Source organism: Tasmannia lanceolata, unplaced genomic scaffold, assembly GCF_043159265.1.
Source record: "Tasmannia lanceolata isolate RefF3 unplaced genomic scaffold, GAP_Taslan_0.1 ptg000008l, whole genome shotgun sequence".
Classification (NCBI taxonomy): domain Eukaryota; kingdom Viridiplantae; phylum Streptophyta; class Magnoliopsida; order Canellales; family Winteraceae; genus Tasmannia; species Tasmannia lanceolata.
The window spans coordinates 62,927,893-62,948,207 of record NW_027518685.1 but is presented as its reverse complement, the minus strand read 5'-3'; the positions used below and the strand labels follow the sequence as shown (position 1 = coordinate 62,948,207).

At 41.3% G+C, this 20,315-nt stretch overlaps 1 protein-coding gene and 1 pseudogene across 4 annotated transcripts in view; both read left to right on the top strand.

Annotated features, from left to right (window-relative positions):
• The first annotated feature begins 400 nt into the window (after nucleotides 1-400).
• LOC143885442 (uncharacterized) overlaps nucleotides 401-20,315 on the top strand; it is a 42,120-nt gene continuing 22,205 nt past the window's right edge. For 3 of the 4 annotated variants that reach the window (XM_077389624.1, XM_077389623.1, XM_077389619.1), the window contains exons 1-3: nucleotides 1,124-1,804; nucleotides 2,730-2,892; nucleotides 9,673-9,766. In XM_077389624.1, coding sequence (XP_077245739.1) covers nucleotides 1,736-1,804; nucleotides 2,730-2,892; nucleotides 9,673-9,766 — 326 coding nt within the window. In that variant the 5' untranslated portion in view covers nucleotides 1,124-1,735. Of the gene's footprint in view, nucleotides 670-1,123; nucleotides 1,805-2,729; nucleotides 2,893-9,672; nucleotides 9,767-20,315 lie in introns of those variants that run through there. The other variant, XM_077389620.1, reaches the window with a different exon arrangement.
• LOC143885634 (U2 spliceosomal RNA) lies at nucleotides 6,777-6,943 on the top strand (annotated as a pseudogene).

Below are 20,315 nucleotides of genomic sequence, written 5' to 3'. Positions count from 1 at the left end.
TCTATATATTGGTAATGACACCCCCCATTACTTTTAATAGATTGGCAACCAAACACTACTTATCAGTTATCACTATCATACCAGGTAAATCCTAGGTAGATCAAACATTAAAAATGTTTGTCTCCTCCTTGACTACTTATACAACTAATCTACAAGGTAACTATCTGCAACCAAATAGAGCCTCAGGGATTCTTTGGGCTGGAGAGTTTTTTTCTTTGGGCTCTTTGAGATCCAATATGGCAATGCGGGCTCTCTCCTACATGCTCTACCTCTTTTGCGGCGCAAATTTGGCACGTGGGTCCTGTGGTGGTTTTATTACTAAGTCGCCAAATGAGGCCACAAATTGAACAGTTAAGATTATCCAAAACTCCCATTTTAAGGCTACATGTAGGCCCCGCTAGACCTTTTATTTTGGCCAGTGCGCGTCGAACCGTACATTTCTGTGTGGGCCCCAGCGTAGATTCATCTCCTTCGCCTTCCCGTTTCGTCTCTCAATCTCCCCGCGAAACATAGTTTGAAAGTTGTGTCTTTATATATATTATATTCTCACTCATTCAATTTTTCCCCAAATCGATTGTGATTGCAGAGGGAGGAGGAGACCCCTAAAGCATGGAGGATTCGGGAGCCATTCTCTGTCAAATTTCTGGTTTTAAGGACATGGTAGATCAGGTAAAGCCCCAAATCCAAATTTAATCGTCTATCTCCTCAATGCATACAGAAACACTCCCTACCTTCTAGGCCACATTATTTACCTTGCAAGGTGAAAATTTAATTGTAGGTAATGTGCGGTGATGGGAGTATCTTGTTGATTTTTATCTAGGGAAAAATACACTTAGACCCCATGTGGTTTCTGACACATTCAACTTAATCCCTAATGTTGAATGGGCCCTGACATAGATAGGGTGTGCCCAAAAAATCAGCTCCACCATCGGATCATCCTAACCCTTCAATCTGTACAAATTGAAACCACAAGGGGTCTACTTGTAACTTTTTAAACATTAGGGGTTAAGTCGAATGTGTCAGAAACCACAGGGGATCTAAGTGTATTTTTCCCTTTTATCTATTACAGGATATAGACTTCCTTTTTGAATTTCTATCTATTTGTTATTGGTAAGCCCTTGAACCCTCTTTAGGGTTTGGTGGTGGAAGGGTTTAGAGGAAACTAGCATTGGGGAATGGTGGTTGTCTCTTTGTGTAGTAAACCCTAATGAAATTTGGGTTGCTTCTAGGAGTGTGGGCATAAACTGTTGTGACAATGAATTACCTTATTAATTGTTGGACCACTCCTATTTTGGGATGGGAATCTCTGCCTCACATGCTTTTGGTCAATAATATGTTTTAGATTTCGTTGTTTTATCCATGATCGCTCTATATACATAATCACTTTATGCTTAGATAAACGTAGTGACACTTACACTCTTGATGTTTTTCTTGGTTACTCTTTTATCTTACAAAAGTTGCATGTCATGACTTCTCCAGAAAAAGAACTTGTTTTCTTTTGTCATATCTTCTTGTTTGAAGAAGTCCATTGATTTCTTAAGCCTTTGTTTGTAACAGTGTTACTTTCAGAAGGTTAGCACACTGTTCTCATAATGAATTCCCATTCTTTGCATCCTAATTAGTGTAATGTTGGAACCTGAGGCATTTCCAACATGGATATTTGGGAGCATAGAGATCTGGTGAGGGATGATAGGGAAGTATATATGGAGAACTAATCAACCTTACTTTGGTAAGCATGAAAAAGCTAGTTCTTGGGCCCAAGTCCTCGAAATGCTATTTTCTTTCAACGGTCCAGTTGGTTGAGGTTGGTACTCTTAGGAAAATAGGAATTTTATAGTATGCATCTGGATGAATAATGGTTTAAGAAATGTGGTTTGTGCATATAATCATCCATGACATGCCCATTTTATCTGCTGCTTATAAAATTCACCAGCTAAATACTATTCACATGTTCTTGAACTCTATAGCTTCGAGGACACGGTGCTTGAATTTACCTATTGCATACATATTGTAAGACTTGGTCCTATGGCTTTCAAAAAGGGTGGTTAGGCTGGATTCTGACTGGTGAGTGAGGTCTTTGTCTTCATGCCTCTTACTATTGGAGTCACCTCTGTGTGATCAAAGATGATTGGGTCCAATTGTGGGGTTGGTGATCTTTAGAGGCTTAGGAAAATGTGAATGTCAATGGTGACGGCAGATGTTATGCTACTTATCAAGTGTTCCATGTATTTACAGAGGCAGGATGCTGGTTTAATGTTTCACGATTCCTCCCGTTCTATTTCTAGAACTGAGTTTTTAACCTTCCACTTGGACCATTTTCCCATCCTCCTTTCTAATGTTATTGAACTGAGACCAATATAATGCTACACGATGGGTTGAATTGAAAAACACCATTGCTGCTAAAGGGAGGACTTTTCTGATTAATTTGTTCCGCATCAGTAGATATGATCATGTCTCTGACCACAAATCAGCTATTGTTGCTGATTGAGCACTAATGGAGCACTCTCTCTCCGTAGTGCATTTTTTTTTCTTTGCATCTTTCTCAGTCGCCTCTCTTTTTTGTCCTATATGCTGATTCACCTCTTTATATTGTGGTCCTTACTCCAAATATTAGAGAAATTCCGAAATATCCATTGTTTAGATGGTTAGTTTGAGTGGACAAATTGTTATTTTCCTATTTATGTTGTATCCTTGGAAAATTTATTGCGTATTTTTTATTCTTGTGCCAGGTCAATGAAGAAATTGAGGCAAACATCCAGAGGACAAGAGAGATAGAATCAGAAATTGTAAAATGTTCTGAAATAGAGAAAGATTTTCTGGTGAGAGAATCAGAGTTAACAAAGATGTTTAGTATCAAGGAATTTGAGATGAATGGGCTGATTCAAGTTGCTGGTAACGATTTATTGTTCTCTTCTCTTTCACATATTTAAATGTTACTGATATTGTGTCATGAGTTACGTGTGCGTCTCTAATTACACTAACACTAAATTTCAAGGTATTTAATGGCACTGATTTAAGGCAATAAAGTTGATACTAAATTAGTAAATTGTAATGATCTGCCTTGCCACAAATTTAAGAATGCCTTTCTTGTTCCCTAGTTAATCAGTAGAAACTACTACTGTTTATGTCGCTCTTGCACCGCGTTGAACCTTGATAGAACTATTAGGATCGTGGGAACTGGCCTTTTGGTAGAAGTTATTAGTAACTCAAATTACTCAACATATTTCCACAAAGAAGTTTAAATTATTAATCGTTATTTCATTCATGCATGTTGTTCATAATTCTATTTGTTTTCTCTATATGTCAGGGATATAGTACTGGGACTAACATAACATAGAAGTTTATGGTAACGATGAATCTAAAAACTATAACAAGTAAATGGGGTGCTCAGTGGATTCTTTGCCTTCTACTTATCTTGGGCTTCCCCGGGGATAGGCAAACCAAAGAAGGAAAGCTGGGAACCTATTGTTGACAGAGTGGGGAAGAGGCTTGAAATGTGGAAGAGGAATTTGGTGTCAAGGGGGGGTAGACTTACCTTTATTAAGGCGGTGTTGGCGAACATCCCAATTTATCAGTTTTTGGTCTTCAAATGAGCATCATTTTAAGAATCGAAAAGATTCAAAGGCCGTTCCCATCGGGAGGGGCAAACGATAAAAAATGAATCCCTTTGGTAAGTTGGGAGGAAGTATGCAAACCCTTTAAGCCGGGAGAGGGGGGGCGCTTGGTATTAGGCACATTAAGGAGACAAACCAAGCGCCCCCAGGAAAGTGGCTATGGAGATATGGAGAGGAGGGCCATAACCTGTGGGCGAAAGTTATCGCGAGAAAATACGGGTCTTGTTATGGTCATTGGGATACGGAAGATAAATTTAGAAAACCATGGAGAACTATTTGGAGGGATGTAATGTGTTTTAAAGCAAAGTTTGTAGAGGGTGTTAAAATCAGAGTTTATTCCGGGGATAGAGTTAGATTTTGGTGGGACAAGTGGTGCACAGATGATCCATTGAAAGATTTGTTTCCTTAGTTGTTCCTGTTAGCATTGGACAAGGAAGTTATGGTTAAAGACTGTTTTAGTAGGATAAACTCTAGAGTGGTATGGTTCCCAGCCTTTAGAAGAAACATTTTTGATAGGGAATTGGAAGAAGTAAGAAGATTTCTTTAGACTTTGGAAAGTTATTTCATCAAGTTAGATGGGGAAGATAAAAGAATTTGGGTTTGGAACTGTGATGGGGATTTCTCGGTAAAATCTTTTTATCACCATCTCCTACCTTGCCTTGTAACTCTAAAGTGGCCAAAGTATGGGACATTCCAGCTCCGCTGTGGGTCTGTCTATTTGGATGGACGACGATTCTTGGGAGAATTCAGACCATTGACTTCTTTAGACAGAGGAATATGTGGTTCATTGATTATTGTGCTCTTTGTATAGAGGCAGGGGAAACTGTAGATCATCTCCTAATTCATTGCAACCTTGCAACATAGGTATGGTGTAGAGTACTGAGTCGATTTGGGATTACTTGAGTGTTCCCGGCTTCAGTTATGGAGCTATTTGAATGTTGGAATATGACACCATGGAAGCGTAAAGGAAAAATTCTTTGACATGTCTCCTTTTTAGCTACTATCTGGGTCCTGTGGAAGGAACGCAACAAGAATATTCAAGGGTTACTCTAAGGAGCCCGGTACCTTTTCAATAAGGTGATTGCATTATACATCTCAAGTGTCAAAACGTTTGAATCTTTTAGATTTGTATCGGCATACGATTTGTGGCATGGGTGGAGAGAGATTTGTTCCGCATCTACCGATAATCCTAAAGTGGTTCAAGCATGGTCCCCTCCGCCTCAAGGGACCCTCAAATTGAATTTTGATGGCTCCAGTCCGGGGAATCCAGGTCCTGCAGGTATTGGAGGGCTATTAAGAAATGAGAAGGGGGAGGTCATTTTGGCTTTCAGTGGGCCAATAGGGGTGCCAGACTCAAACGAGGCGGAAGTTCGAGCCATCCACCAAGGAGTTTATTTTTTGCGAAGTGTAAACATGAATAAGGTGATGGTAGAAGGGGACTCTCTCAATGTCATAAGGTGGCTAAGAGACTCTCATTCGGTCCCTTGGAGATTTGCAGCTCTATTTGATGAGATTCAGGACATGATTGGATCCTCTTCGATATCTTTCAATCATATCAGGTGGACAACAAATGGAGAGGCGGACAAACTTGCTAGAGATGAGGTACATAGGGAGAGAGTGGAGCTTTTTGATTTTCTCCCTCCATAGCTGCTAGTGTTTTTTGCCTTTATTTTTTCTATATTTTTTCGGCTCTATTTGCCCTTCCCTCCGTATCCTTTCTGGTCCTCCTCGGTCTTCGATTTTTCAATGAATTGATCCTTACCATTAAAAAAAAAACAAGTAAACATATGCCGTCGAGAAATTGAGTTAGCTTTTTAAATACTGGGCTCCAATCTTTCCTTTATTGCCTTAACAATTAGAGTTTATATTTTCTTGGTAGATGTGCTAATGGAAATCAACGCCATACAATCAAGGTTTCAGGTTTTGACTTCTATATGTGTTTCAGTCATGATGGAAATGGAAACATGTCAGTTTGTAATGAAAATTTTGGTGAAAATCCTATAATTTCATGGAAACGTATGGGAATTGGGAACATATGCAAATAATAGACATTCAAGATAAAAAATTCAGGAAGTGCTAGAATAAGCACAAATACACACTAAAGAAACCATCACACAAGAAACAAGACACCCACAACAGTTTAACATCATAGAACACCTAGTGACATGCACTGTTGTGCATGTCTTATAATTCACATACCATATTTCACGTGCAATTCATATAAATATTTATACATAATGCATGCACCGTATTTTGTATACAGTTCATATAAATATAATTAACACATACTGGTATAGTATACCACTAATACACTTAATGACAAAGAAAGATATTTTTAAAATATTTTTTAACATTTTAGACAAATTACAGCCAAGATAAAAATATTGAGAAAATACAAAACAAATTTTATGTACAACATGGTATTACAAAATCTGCACATGCCTTAATTTTGCTAGTTTTTCTAAAAGTTAATTTTTTTAAATAAAAATACAAAAATAATTATAATATTATAAGGGAAATGATAAATACGCCCCTTTTCTTATGATGTGAGACCTCATAATTTCAGTCTCCTTTCCCATACTAAAATAGTGTTAGATGTTTGCTTATCTTTGTGCAGTAAAAAAGTCCTCATGGATCTTGTTGCTCGAACTAGGTATTTTGGGCATTTCAATCGATCCCTATTTGTGGCTTGTAACTTGATGCTTATATTGATGAATGAATAGAAATCTCTCCTCTCCTCCCTATCTTCATTGATTCATTATATATATTTTTTGAAAATACCATTGATTATAAAATTTCAGAATTTATAACATTTGATTAAAGTATTTTCCGTCCTCATGGATCTTATAACTAGAATTTATACGGTATCAGACCTGTTAAAGTATAAAAGGATTAAATAACTCCATCTCCAACAGCTAAAGCTTTTGGAGTAATTGGTTGTTTCAACATGGTATAGAGCAACATGTTATGGGTTCAAAACTCCTTGACTTTAAAAATCCACATGTAATGGCCAACCCAAAAGAGGGGCCACACGTGCCACGTGTAGGCCAACACTAAAAAGAGGGGCAACACATGAGGAGGAGTGTTAAAGTATAAAAGATTAAATAACGCCATCTCCAACAGCTTAAGCTTTTGGAGTAATTGGCTGTTTTAACAAGACCCATAACTTTATGGGCCTTTATGCTAAAATCAATGTAGTATCTGCTCTTAACAGTTTAATATCAGATGCGTGGTCGATCGGATCGCATGATATTAATCTATTTTTTTTTGTCTGGGAGGGCCCACCACCAATAGAAAGAATAATTCTATACTTTGGATGTTAAAAAAATAATAATCAGAGGCATGCAATCAAGATCAGCACCTACGGACTACCATTATCTCATCTTCCTAAGGGGGCATTTGGATCTAAGGAAAAGAAAATTATGGAAAATATTTTGAATAACAAGATATTTCGGAGAGGAAACATCAGCACATCACTGGCATCTCAATCCTCTTGCTCTTAGTAAGGTTCCCACCCACCGAGGGGTGGAAACCTTCACCGCTGCCACATATCAATAGGAATTTAGGTTGTCTTCACTTCTCCATCCTTTATGATATCTTTCCCTTTGAAGTCTTCTTTTTGCATATCATTCTTACTGACTTTTTTCACATAGTCAACTATGTGTACTATCTGAATCTGTCCAAATATCATCAAAACCTGCCATTTGCATTTTTCCAGGTTATAGCAAATTAGCAATGTTCACAACGAGTATCAATGTCTTGATCCATCTACTACCGCTGTTTATACTTTATACCCATTGTTTTAAAACTCCTCCGAGTCGACTCCCTTTTACCTTGGCTGTGTTCCGTGTTGCACAGCATCTGCATTCTGCGTTCTGCCCTATAGAGTAAATAAAAACTCCTTTGACTCTCCCGGGTTATGATCGCGTCAACCGAATACTCAGCTGCGTCAACCGAATAATCAGCTGCTTCAACCGCATTCTTGGCCGCATCCACGCCGAGTCGACAAGGATGTTTCTTGGCTGTGTTCCATGTCGCATCCGCGTTTTTTAACACTATTTATACGTCTTGTCATGTTGCCTTTAATTAAGTTAGTTTCTCCTTTTTCTTTCATCCAATTTTTCGCCCTTTTCACCTCAAGGAGAGCTAATTCTACCGCGACCATGGTAGTCTCTGTTTAACATTACTATGGGAAAGGAGACTGAAATCATGAGGTCTCCCATCATAAGAGTCTCGATCTACATGTTAATGCATAAATCACTAAATTCTCTCAAGACAACTTTTGTTTTTAACTTAAACACTACTTTGTCTCATCCTTTTGCTTTTTTGAATCATAGCAAATTTTATTGGAAAAGACTGAGATGGTCAAAGTACAAGAGCATTATAGGACAAGCAAATATAACATATCCAAAATAAAATATCATGGAGGGAGGGAGTCAAATAATGCTAAAGACTCTTTCAACACTCCCAATCTTGCCATGCTATCCGCTACTCCATTAGTCGAAAGCCGAACATGTCTAAAAAAAGACAGGCATAGACCTTGTGCAATCGGAAATCTTGTCAAAGAATCCGTCGAATCTCCACGGGTGACTATGGACCTTTTCAACCATTTTATGATGTTTAAAGAATCCCCTTCCACCATCACATTCCTTTCATCTTCAGATGCCACTAACTTGATGCCTTGATGTACTGCTCTAACCTCCACCTCGGTTGCATTTGCTACCCCAATGGGTCCCATAAAGGCCCAAACTATCTCTCCTTTATCATTTCTCAAAATCCCTCCGATTCCAGCAGGACCCGGGTTGCCCAAGCTAGATCCATCAAAGTTAAACTTAAAACAATCCTTTGGCGGTGGTTTCCTGTTTTTTTTTTTTTTTTTTTGAATGTTTTACTATGGGATCTAAACGGAATGACTGTTGCATTATGTACTTGTTGTTCATCTTAAGGATTTTTTTTTTCGGGAAAACTACTAGAAACCCCTTCGATAAAAACATATCTAATAGAATTCCCCCAAAATTTTCATAATTACCAATAGTACATTAATAGCTTTTAATTATTTCCTTTACCTATTCTACCCTTAGCTGTAGATAACTTAGAAATCCCTAAAATCTCTCACTTCGACAATAAAGGCAATGTTAAAACGTCTAAAAATATCTCTCTTATAAAGGCAACGACTTTGTTTTATGAGATTTTATATGGTGTAAGCTGGTATGGTCCATTATTTTTCAAAAGTACTCTGTGTGCCACACAGTAGGATGATCCGAACCGCCCATTTGATGGGCACACCGTAGGATGATCCAAACTGTGGATTTGATGGGCCACAACGTAAATAGGTTGTGGCCCAAAAATCATTTCCATAGGATCATCCCAACCCTCTGATCTAGAGGAACAACATATTATGGAAACCTATTTAGATCGGAGGGTTGGGATGATCCTATGAAAATGATTTTTGGGCCACAATCAATTTACGTTGTGGCGCATCAAGTCAACGGTTTGGATCATCCTATGGTGTGCCCATCAAATGGGCGGTTTGGATCATCCTATGGTGTGCCCATCAATTGGGCGGTTTGGATTATACTAAGGTGTAGCCCGTACCATGCTTTTTGAAAAATAAAGGACTATACCGGCTTACACCATAAAAAATCTCATTAGAGATAGATGTTGCCTTTTTTTAGAAAGAGGGAGATTTTCACATGATTTAATGTTGCCTTGCTGATGGAGAGATTTTAGGGATTTCTAAGGGTAATGTAATGAAGGGTAAAATGGGGACAAGAGAAAATTAAAAGCTATTTAAGGCACAAAACTGTAACATTGGTAATATGAAAAATCTCGGGGGATTCTTGTAGATACGTTTTGATCTAGGGGGTTTCTCGTAGTTTTCCCTTTTTTTCTTGATGTTTATTTTTTTACTAATTTTTCTGTTTATCTTATTAGAAATCCCTGATTACTGTTGCATTTTGTATTCGTTGTTCATCTTAAGGACTTTTTTCGAAATGTTTAATTTTTTAGCATTTTTTCTGTTTATCTTATCAGAAATCCTGTTTTCTTTCCATAACAGCTGCTGCAAGTACCTCATTAGAGCTAATGAAGCAGGAATTGTCCTCTTTGAAAATGACTTGGGAGGAGACACTCAAAAGAATAACAAACAACCGGTATTGACTGTAACCCGAATATGAATTTCTGAATGCAAACATATCAATCTTTCTCAATCGCTAACTGTGGACAATTCATATGCTCTGGCCAGAATGGTTAGAAAACTATTTTTCTTGATATAATTGCATACTATTTTATCAGCCAAGAATATTTTCCTTTTAAAACATAGGAGGAAAAAGAAAATAATTGATCGAAGCAATGAATATACCCTTTCCTAAATCGGAGAGACATCCAGAGACAGTTTGGACTAAAACTTCTCGTTTTTGATGTCATCTCTGTTCGAGTTGTCTGTTCGATATATTGCAGTGCTGCGAATGAGTAATTGTCCCAGACTACTGAAGATCTTGTTCAACAAAGTGCTAGAGTCCAAGCCGTCTAGAGACCGATTTTCACACAATGATTGGAATTGAGATAATCACTCAAAAACCTCACACGAGTAAACATATGAAGATATCCGAGGCCAGTTTTCAGATCTTGCCTCGTCATCACTACAAATAAGGTTAACATGTCCTAGTTATTCCAGAAGTGGTTGCTGAACTGGACTTGTCTTAGTGTGAAGCTATGTAGCAACTACCTTTTTCTTTTAGTCAATAGTAACATATAACTTAAAATAGCTGGATCCACAGTTAGAGATCCAGGCTACATATGCTAGACCCATTGGTCACCAACCAAATGAGTGTCCTCCACGCCTGCCTTGTAACATCCTCGTGGCAATCGCTCTCATATCCACTGGTAGATCAACTTAGGCCAGCTCGAAGTTACCATAGGGGTGAGCTCCTCCAAAGATAAGTGTAACTGACCAGCTCAAAGGTACCAGGAATAGTGCCAAATCTTAAAAATTGCTCTCATGTCAACCGGGAGATCAAATTAGGCTAGCTCAAAGTTACTTGGGTGGTGAGCTCCCCCAGAGGTAAGCCTACTTGATTAGGTCAAAGTTACCAGAGATTGCACAAAACATATAAAATCGTAAAATATCTTTATGAAGACCAAAACGAAGACCAAAACATCATAATTTTAGAAAAAAACATAATGAAGCATTCATTCATTCACATTTCATGTCCAAATATTTTATCATGTCTAACATGTATAATAAGTAATGTATGATTAATCATGCAAAGATGACAGTTTATTTATTTGCATAAATAACTTTCAACTTTTAATTCAATTTTTATAGAATTGATACTTGGCAATATACATGGGACACACTACAGCTAGTGGGTACTCTCGAGGCACACCGTCCTTTGGTGGAACCCATATAGACCACCACGTTTCTCTAAGGCACTCAAATGTGATACACATGAAGCATAATCCAATCTCTCAAGGGTATACTCAAGATCAAAGCATAAGAGATTTGGGGAAAGATTTTGGCTTAAAAGAGGTTTGGAGGTGTTAATACAAAGCCTTAGTGAGTTGGCGAATCATTAGTTGAGTTAAAAGCAAGATCAAACTTTTATAGAAGAGAACCACCCAAAACTATCCGTTATCGCGCCCCAACGGCTCTCTTGGACGACCGGGATGAGCCCAACTGCTATATTTAAAAAACAAAGTTTTGTCAGGGCCGGTCTTAGGTGTCTCTCGGTCTACTTGGGCCGATCGACCTAAACCCAGTTACTGGTTTGGTTCTGTTTTTCTGTCCGATAGGGGCCGGTCAACCTAGGTGGGGCCGATCGGCTGGGTACAAAAAATTTGGTTTTTCAAGTTTAAAACCATTTTGTTTCTTATGCAAACTGATACTTGGTTTTAAAACATTTTGGAACACCTTTTTGGGTCTTTTTGAGATTGCCTTGATCAAGAGAAAACACAAGAGAGAAAGGAATACATTCTACCATCTTAAGGACAATCTTTCTCTCTCTTGAATTCTTCTTTAACTTGATCTTCTCTTTGATGCTTGGCTTTCTTGTGCGATCTCCAACTTGAGCTCTTTACTTTGACATCTTCCAAGGATGATGCCATCAATTTGTTCAAGCTCCTTCGACCTTTGTACATGTTGATCCTCAAGCAAAAGCATAGTGTAATGCTAGGTTGGAATGTGCCAGTGAAAACCTGTCTTATGCACAACACTACAAAGCAACTTATTAGTCCATTAAAGCTAATCAATTTGGGTTTGTTAATCATCAAAACATGGGCGATTTGTTGAACCCTTGGAAACCCTTGGGCTAACAGACCCACCCGATCACTCAGCCGGATTTGGACCGCAACACTTCTAATTGTAAATTATTTGGGAAATGAGCCTATTTTATGGCTACTTGTGCTAAAATGAGCACGAATTAAGTAAATTTTAGCACAATTTAGGAGAATGGGTGCAAAGTAAACCGAGATTTAAGCTGGGGAAAAACAAGTGAGCGAATGTAAATTTAACTTGGGTTCTTTAATGAAGACTTTTTTACATCCACCTGGCTCAAGTGAAGTGCAAGTTGGAAAAGAAGTCAAACTTTTAGATACGAAATAAATGAAAGGGTAAAGAAAAAAATTGACGAATGAATGGCTAAAAAAATGGAAGTTGTACGTTCCTACATGATTGAGAAGAGCACAGAGGCAATAAAGATAAAGATGAAAAAGAATATAGAGGTTTTGTGTTAATGAAATAAAAAGGAAAGAGGAGCAGAATGTGGACAAAAGAACGAACATAAAGAGTGGAAATTATGAAAGAGGAAAGTGAAGGCAATTGAGATTAGAGAAAAGATGGGAAATAAAGAGGAATATCAAAGGATAAATAAGAACCTAGAGAACACGATGAATAGAATTTCCTTTTTGTTTTACTTAATTCAGATTCTGTATCTTTTCCTACAAATGTGGCTTTAATACCATGAAGGAAAAATTAGAATCCATTTTTGTGAAGGGCAGGAGTATTCTTTCCTCAAAGATAGCAGAGCCATGGCTTCGCTCACCTCTTCTTCCCACTCCTGAGAACCCTTTGTTTATGGGTGGAGGTGAATAATACCATGAATTCTGAAATGGGTTATCACTATAGCATAAGGCTTAAGATTGCTATAGGTGCTGCAAACCCTAGTTCAGAATTGAGAAGATTTCCCCTCTGCAACTCCCATGGCGACAAAACCTTCAACGGATTCAATCAAGGTGATTCCAGCAAGGTGATTCCAAGAGCAGCACTGCATTAGCCAGCCGGAGGGTTCTCCATCTCTCACCCGGGTCACAATCACAGCAAGGTGATTCCACTAAGCTCAGAGAAACAGAGAGAGGGAGGAAGGAAAATTGCAGAAGGGAGGAGTTCTTCATTTTTCTGGAAAAACTTGCAGAGAGAGAGAGGGTATCCATCTTCTCCGGTTGCTTAGCCGGAACCCCGTCGAATCCGACCCATCAGCCACCCTCTCCGGTTCCCTCCGATCATCTCCCTCAAACCCATATAATCTCTTCCATTTTTGGTCTTTATATAGCCCATTCATCATCACCAATCTCAGCCGAGTGCACCACGGATTGCCGACGGTCATTCAGGAATCACTCAATACAGGTTACTCTCGGAGAGATACTATAAGTAGGAGCCGTGAGGGCTATACCCGCCTTCTAGTGCCACCGCACCATTAGTATCTCAACACCTGGACACCTTGTGTGTAAAACGGACATAGTTCGTATGCTGGACGATAGTCACAGCATACAAGTAACTATGCACCCGGCCAGGTGGACCTCACGACATTAAATCTGGTCGCCATCTACAAAAGGATTCTCGTACAAGGATAATTTTGCAGGGAGAGGGATCTTCTTCTCATCTGTATCCTCTACCTCTTCTTCTTCAGCTCCTTCAGATTCGAGTGGAGGAGGATTCCGTGACAATTATGATCTCCGTCGGGGTGAGAGGTGTTGGGGGAGATCGCCCTAGATGGGCCAGTGGGGCGAATTTGATCCCTCTTGGGGTCCGACGGATCAACCCCGAAGCAGGCTTTTTGGGCGATTCTGTAGGAGGTTGGAAGAAGTTTGGCTCTGAGCCGGCAGTTGGGCAGAGAAATTGGCCTCACCGATCTGAAGAGGAGGAGTGGCTACCCGTTCGAAGCAAGAAGGGAAGACGAATGGAGAGTGCCTTACACAAAAGAAAGAATAGAGAACTGGGAGATTGGAGATGTTGCAGATGTGCTTTCAGGAATTTTCGAAGGAGGGTTAGATGTTGGAAGTGTCATAAAGTCTGGTCCAGTTCGGACTTCAATTTTCCAGGGCACCAAGAACAGTCAGCGGATCCGGTGGCGAGGAGGCGGCTTGTTCCTAAACCAACAGCGCCTCAAGCAGAGAATGTTAGAATGGAGCCGTTGCTTCCTGCAACTTCGGAAGGTGTAGCTTTCAACCTTGAAGTAGTCCCCCTTAAGTCTATTAGTAATGCAGACTTAGGCTTATGGGGGAAGATGAAGGAAGGGTGGGATAGTGATCTGGATGTGCTGGCAGACTGGCTCTCTCGCAATAGCAGTCAAGAGACTGAAGCTGTGGTGTATAAAATTGCTCCTTTAGAAATCCAAATTTCCATCCCAGCGGGCGCTAATCGATCTCACTTAATCAGAGATTGGTGCTCTCCATCCCATTCTCCTCTGGAAGATCTACAGAAGTGGGATACAAAATTTCCTAAGGCGGGGAAGCCTTCCTGGTGGAAAATAGAAGGAGTTCCGCCTGAAGCATGGTGCGCCGATAATTTTCAGCGTATAGGGAGGAAAATAGGCCAGGTGGTGGAGGTAGATTTGTCGTGTTATGCGGGTTTCGCATATGATGTGGGTAGGATGCTGATCATGTCTGAAGGACGTCCCGGAAGTGAACTATCTTTCCAAAGCTCTATCGATGGCACAATTCGTTGGATTCTAGCCTCCCGGGAAAGAGTTGACGACGACCCGAACTCTGCCAAAATCTCCTCTCCTTCTCCGGCTGGGCAGATGGTTTCCGAAGAAGAGTTGGGTCTTCCTTTAAATACTCCTACTGAAGGGGTAAGTGAAGCTGAAGTAGTTCACCATCCCATAACTGCAATCCATGATGTCTTCAATGCCATCAATGAAGCCTCAGCATTGCTGTCTGTGCCGGAGATAAATGCTGGGGTCGTCGGGTTGGTGGAGTCGGAGATTCCTTCACATTCAGCCTATTGTGCGCAGAAAGCGGCACCGGTTAGCAGCATCTTACCTGGAAAAAATGTTGAATTTCAAAAAGGGGGTCCCCCATATGCATACAGGTGGTCCAGTGTAGCTGGTCCTATTCAAGACTCATCAGCAACAGCTACTCCTTACTCTAAGGTCAACAGCTTCGAAGATATTATCTCAGCCTTATCCCCTCCGCACCTCAGCGACTCTCCTCGAGTAGATGTAATCTACGTGCCCGATTCGGGTCCAATGGAATTTTCTGAAAGAGAAGTTGCTTCAGAGGACCTTTGGGCTTCTCCACTGGTGAGCCCTGGGAACCAGGAGGAGAGCCTCCTCCACGACTCAAGCACAATGGGCGCTACTCGCACGTATTCTGAGACTGAGGAGGAGCTCGGTGACAACCGGGTGTGGGGGTATAGTCTGCAACGTCACAAGAGTAGGTGTATCCTTATCTCTCGTGATGACCGTTTCTTCATTCAGTGCCGGGTGGGGCAAAGGAAGGTGATCATTGATTATAGTGGTTTGGGAGGTATGAAGCATTTATTCTCTGGTGAAGTTAGGGAGTGGTCCTTTCGCTCGCTCGTCAGGGTATCGCTTGGAAGTTTCTCCCATCTTTGTCCACTGAGATGGTGTAGCAAGGCGGATTTTCAGCTCCTGCCTTGTGCCTCAGAACTCTCTTATGTCCCTCCACGGAATGACTCGGGCTTGGTTTCTTCCCAACAGGTGCTTGAATTGATGGTGGATCATACCATGCACATTAGTTCTCATCTGGGTCTAATATTTCCGGGTCCCGTTGAGGAATATAGGTCTAGCATAAAGGCGGCAGAACTACGGGAGGTCGCTGGAGTGTCATCTCCAGTCTCCATATCCGAAGTAAACCTGAAACGCACGGAGCGCGAATTGGTGAGACTTCAATCGGATATCAATTATGATTCTGGATCGCATAGCAAAGGTCTCACATCCCAGAAAAAAGGAAGAAAGTCTGGTATCAGGGCGGGGAGGAATTCATCGGAATACAGTTGTTAATGAAGATTTTATCTTGGAATATAAACGGCTTGGGCTCTCGGGAGAAAAGAATTCAAATCAAAGCATTAGTTAAACATCGGCGCCCTGAGGTTGTTTGTCTTCAGGAAACAAAGATGGAGCAAATCCGTAACATAGATATGAGAAGCATGGGGTTCAATACTGACTGGAATTTTGCTTTCTTACCATCCAAAGGAGCTTCAGGGGGCATCTTGGTGGCTTGGGATTCAGTCTTGTGGGACAGCACGGATGTTTGGCGTGGAGTTTTCTCTCTCTCCGTTGCTTTCCGAAAATGCAATGATAATTCAGTCTGGTTCTTCTCAGGCGTCTATGGTCCTTTGTCATCCTCTGAGAAGTGTCTTTTTTGGGAAGAATTAAATCAGACGCGACGCCTATGTTCCGCTCCTTGGTGTATCGGGGGGGATTTCAATGAAGTTCTAGGATCAAGAGATCGACTTGGGGGTCAGCGAGTCACTGCGGGCATGAGATCTTTCGCTGATTTCATCGCAATCAACGAGCTCGCAGATTTACCTTTGGGTGGCTCCTCTTTCACCTGGGCCAGAGGTTCGAACCGGAGTCGGCTTGACCGATTTCTTCTCTCGGGTGACTGGTTGGCAATTCTTTCTGAAGTCTATCAGCAGGCTTTACCCCATTCAGTTTCTGACCATTGCCCTCTCCTTTTGTCTCCTAAAATGGAGTTCTGGGGCCCGCCCCCCTTCAGATTTGAATTAGCTTGGCTGGAAAATCCCCAAATGGAGGCTCTCTTAGTCCGATGGTGGTCTGAAAGCGTCTTTGAAGGTCCAGGGGACGTAGTTATAGGCAAAAAATTACGCTTCATTAAGGGAAAATTAAAAGAGTGGGATAAGGAGCAAAAAGAAGTGGACCAAGGCAGGAAGAGGATTCTTGAGGACAGATTGATGGAGATAAATACATTGGCCGAGAGTGGTTTGGCCTCGGCGGAGGATTATGAGCAACAAGGAAGATTAATTCAAGAGCATAAAGAGTTGTTGATGCTTAAAGAAATCTCTTGGCGCCAAAGATCTCGAGTCAAGTGGTTGTTGGAGGGAGATAAAAACACAGCTTTCTTCCATGCCATGGCTAGTGCTCGCAGAAGAAGGAACAGAATTGAATCCTTAGAAGTGGAGGGGGAGATTGTATCTGACAAGGAGCGAATTATTGAAGAAATTATTGAATTCTACAGATCTTTATACTCAGCTGATGGGATGTTACGCCCAATTCCTCAAGACATTTGTTTTGCCAGCTTAAGCCTGGAAGCCTCAGCCGGATTGGAAATCCCTTTCTCTGAGGTGGAAATCCGATCAGCACTATTTTCTCTGGCAAAAGATAAAGCCCCTGGACCCGATGGTTTTTGTTTGGCTTTCTTTCAAACTTGCTGGGAAACAGTAAAATCGGACATTCTTCGATTCTTCATAGAATTTTTTGAGGGAGCCATCCTTGACAAAGGGACAGGTTCAACTTTTCTCGTCCTCATTCCAAAAATTGAAGGAGCAATAAAATGCTTGGATTTTCGCCCGATTAGCTTGGTGGGCAGCCTTTACAAAGTCCTCGCAAAGGTTCTGGCGGATCGTATCAAAGTGGTTCTTCCTTCAATTATATCGGTCTGTCAAAGTGCCTTTATAAGCAACCGGCAAATTCTTGATTGTTCTTTAACAGCCAATGAAGCTATTGACTATTATCGGAGGAAGGGGGAAGGTGGCATTCTATGCAAGCTGGACATGGAGAAGGCATATGACCGAGTGGATTGGGCAACATTAGATTTTCTCATGGGTCGTATGGGCTTTGGGGGTCGGTGGAGAGGGTGGATCCGGAACTGCTTATCGTCCGCCTGGTTTTCTGTCCTCATCAACGGATCAGCAAAAGGATTCTTCAAATCTTCTAGAGGATTGCGGCAGGGCGATCCTCTCTCTCCTTTTCTTTTCCTGATTGTAGCTGAATCACTGTGCAGACTGCTGAAAAAAGGAAGTGAGTTGGGGCTATATCAAGGGTTCCTTATTGGCGAGAGTAAGGTGGAAGTATCGCTTCTTCAGTTTGCGGATGACACTCTTCTGTTCTGTTCTCCGGTCATATCCCAGATTCTTAACCTTAAAGCTATGCTTCGTTGTTATGAGATGGTTTCGGGTCAAAGATCTAATTTCGCAAAATCTCGGTTGTTCGCGATCAACGTTTCTGAGAGCGATGCATCCTTTTTCGCCGGAATTATGGGGTGTGGTTTAGATGTCTTTCCAGCAACCTATCTGGGTCTTCCTCTTGGTGTGGGTCGACCGAAACACAACCTATGGGCTCCTATTATTCAAAGGATTGAGCGACGTTTGGCCACCTGGAAGCGCCGGTTGGTTTCCAAAGGAGGTAGATTAGTGCTTATAAAGGCCGTTCTATCCAATATGCCGATATATTTTCTATCTCTTTTTCAATGTCCCGCCTCGGTTGCTAAACGCATCGAACAAATTCAGAGACGCTTCCTGTGGGGCGGATCAGGGTCTTCCAAGGGGGTCTCCCTGATTAAATGGAGTATGGTCTGCTTGCCTACTAAAAATGGAGGTTTGGGTATCAGGAGGGTTCAGAGTTTTAACCAGGCCCTTATGGGCAAGTGGCTGTGGAGATTTGGCGAAGAACAATCCTCTTTGTGGGTCCGGGTCATTGGAAGTAAGTATGGTTCAGATCATGGGCATTGGGACTCTGTTGATAATTTTAAACTCAAAGGTCTCACGGTTTGGAGGGACATCTTCAAGTTGAAGTCGTTATTTGCTCCTGGCGTCCGATTCAGAGTATATAAGGGGGATCGGATTCGGTTCTGGCAGGATCCTTGGTGTTCGGACGATCCTCTTCAAGTGATGTTTCCTGACTTATTCATCGTTTCATCTCAGAAAGAGGCCTGGGTATCGGAATGTTTTGCAAGGGAACATGGGAAGGTGGCTTGGTCTCCTAAGTTTCGCAGAGACTTCTTTGTTAGGGAGTTAAACTCTTACAGTGCCCTCCTCTCCTTATTGGATTCTTGCTTCATCAAGTCTTCGGGCGTAGATCGTCGGATTTGGATTTGGAATCCTTCGGGGATATTTTCAGTCAAATCTTTTTATAACCATCTGATCCCTTCTTTAGTGGAGCATGTGTCCTCCTCGGTTTGGAGACAATCTTGCCCTCCGAGAGTTGCTTTCTTTGGGTGGTCGGTTAGCTGGGGCCGCATTCAAACTATGGATTTTTTGAGGAAACGAGGAATGTGGTTGGTAGATCACTGTCCTCTATGTTTATCCGATGGGGAATCCATTGATCACCTTTTCATACACTGTAAGGTTGCTCGCCATATTTGGGGTCTTATTTTTTCTCGTTTTGGAATCAGTTGGGTCCCCTCCAACTCTATGGCTGAATTCATTCAGAGTTGGGCCTTGACTCCTTGGAAAAGGAAAGGCAGAACGCTGTGGAAGATGTGTCTCCTGGCCTCATGGTGGTTCTTGTGGAAAGAGAGGAATGCTCGTATCTTTGAAGGGAAGGCTAGATCTCCCTATTGGATTTATATTCAGTTGATAGCTGCGGTCATATCCTGGGCTCGAAGCCTTCCTCTGTTTCGTTTTGTTTCAGCTTTCGACCTCTGGGAAGGATGGTCAATCATATGCTTGGAATCGGCTACCAAAGTGAAAATCCTCCCCTCCTGGATTCCTCCTCCTCCGGGGTCCCTGAAACTTAACTTTGACGGATCGTCTATCGGCAATCCAGGAATGGCAGGAGTAGGGGGGTTATGTAGAAACCACAAAGGGGAAGTCCTCTGGGCCTACTCGGGGCCTATCGGAGTGGCAGACTCAAACGAGGCAGAGGTCCGAGCAGTTCATAGCGGGCTTCTCTCGATGCCTCGTCTAGAGTGCGACAAAATTATCGTCGAAGGGGATTCCTTAAATGTTATTCGCTGGCTTTCGGGTAACGCTTCTCCCCCTTGGCGATTTTTGCCTCTCTTAGAGGAAATAGAGGACAGAGCTAAGGGCTCCTCAATAGTTTTTCGCCATGTCAGGAGATCAGCCAATGCGGAAGCAGACACCCTTGCCAAGAAAGGAGTCTTTCGGGCCGCGTTTGAGTGCTTTGACTATCTACCTCCTTGAATTATTGTACTGCTATCTTTGTATTATCTTTGTTCCTTCAGGACCACCTCGGTTCTGTTTTTACATATATATATATATATATATATATATATATATATATATAAATTCTGTTGCCCTTTTCAAAAAAAAATACCATGAAGGAAAAATAAGACGACAGTGAGGAGAATGGGACTTGGAATATTCTCTTCATTGATAAAAGTCTGTAGATAAGGCACTTTCAAGCAATTCATTACGAAATGAAAAAATACTTTTGGTTTCTTGTATTTACAAAATCAATATTAAGCAACGATATTCTAACTGAATTTTCATGCTGAGTACATATGCAAAAAACACTGTGTAACAATCTATCACTTGCT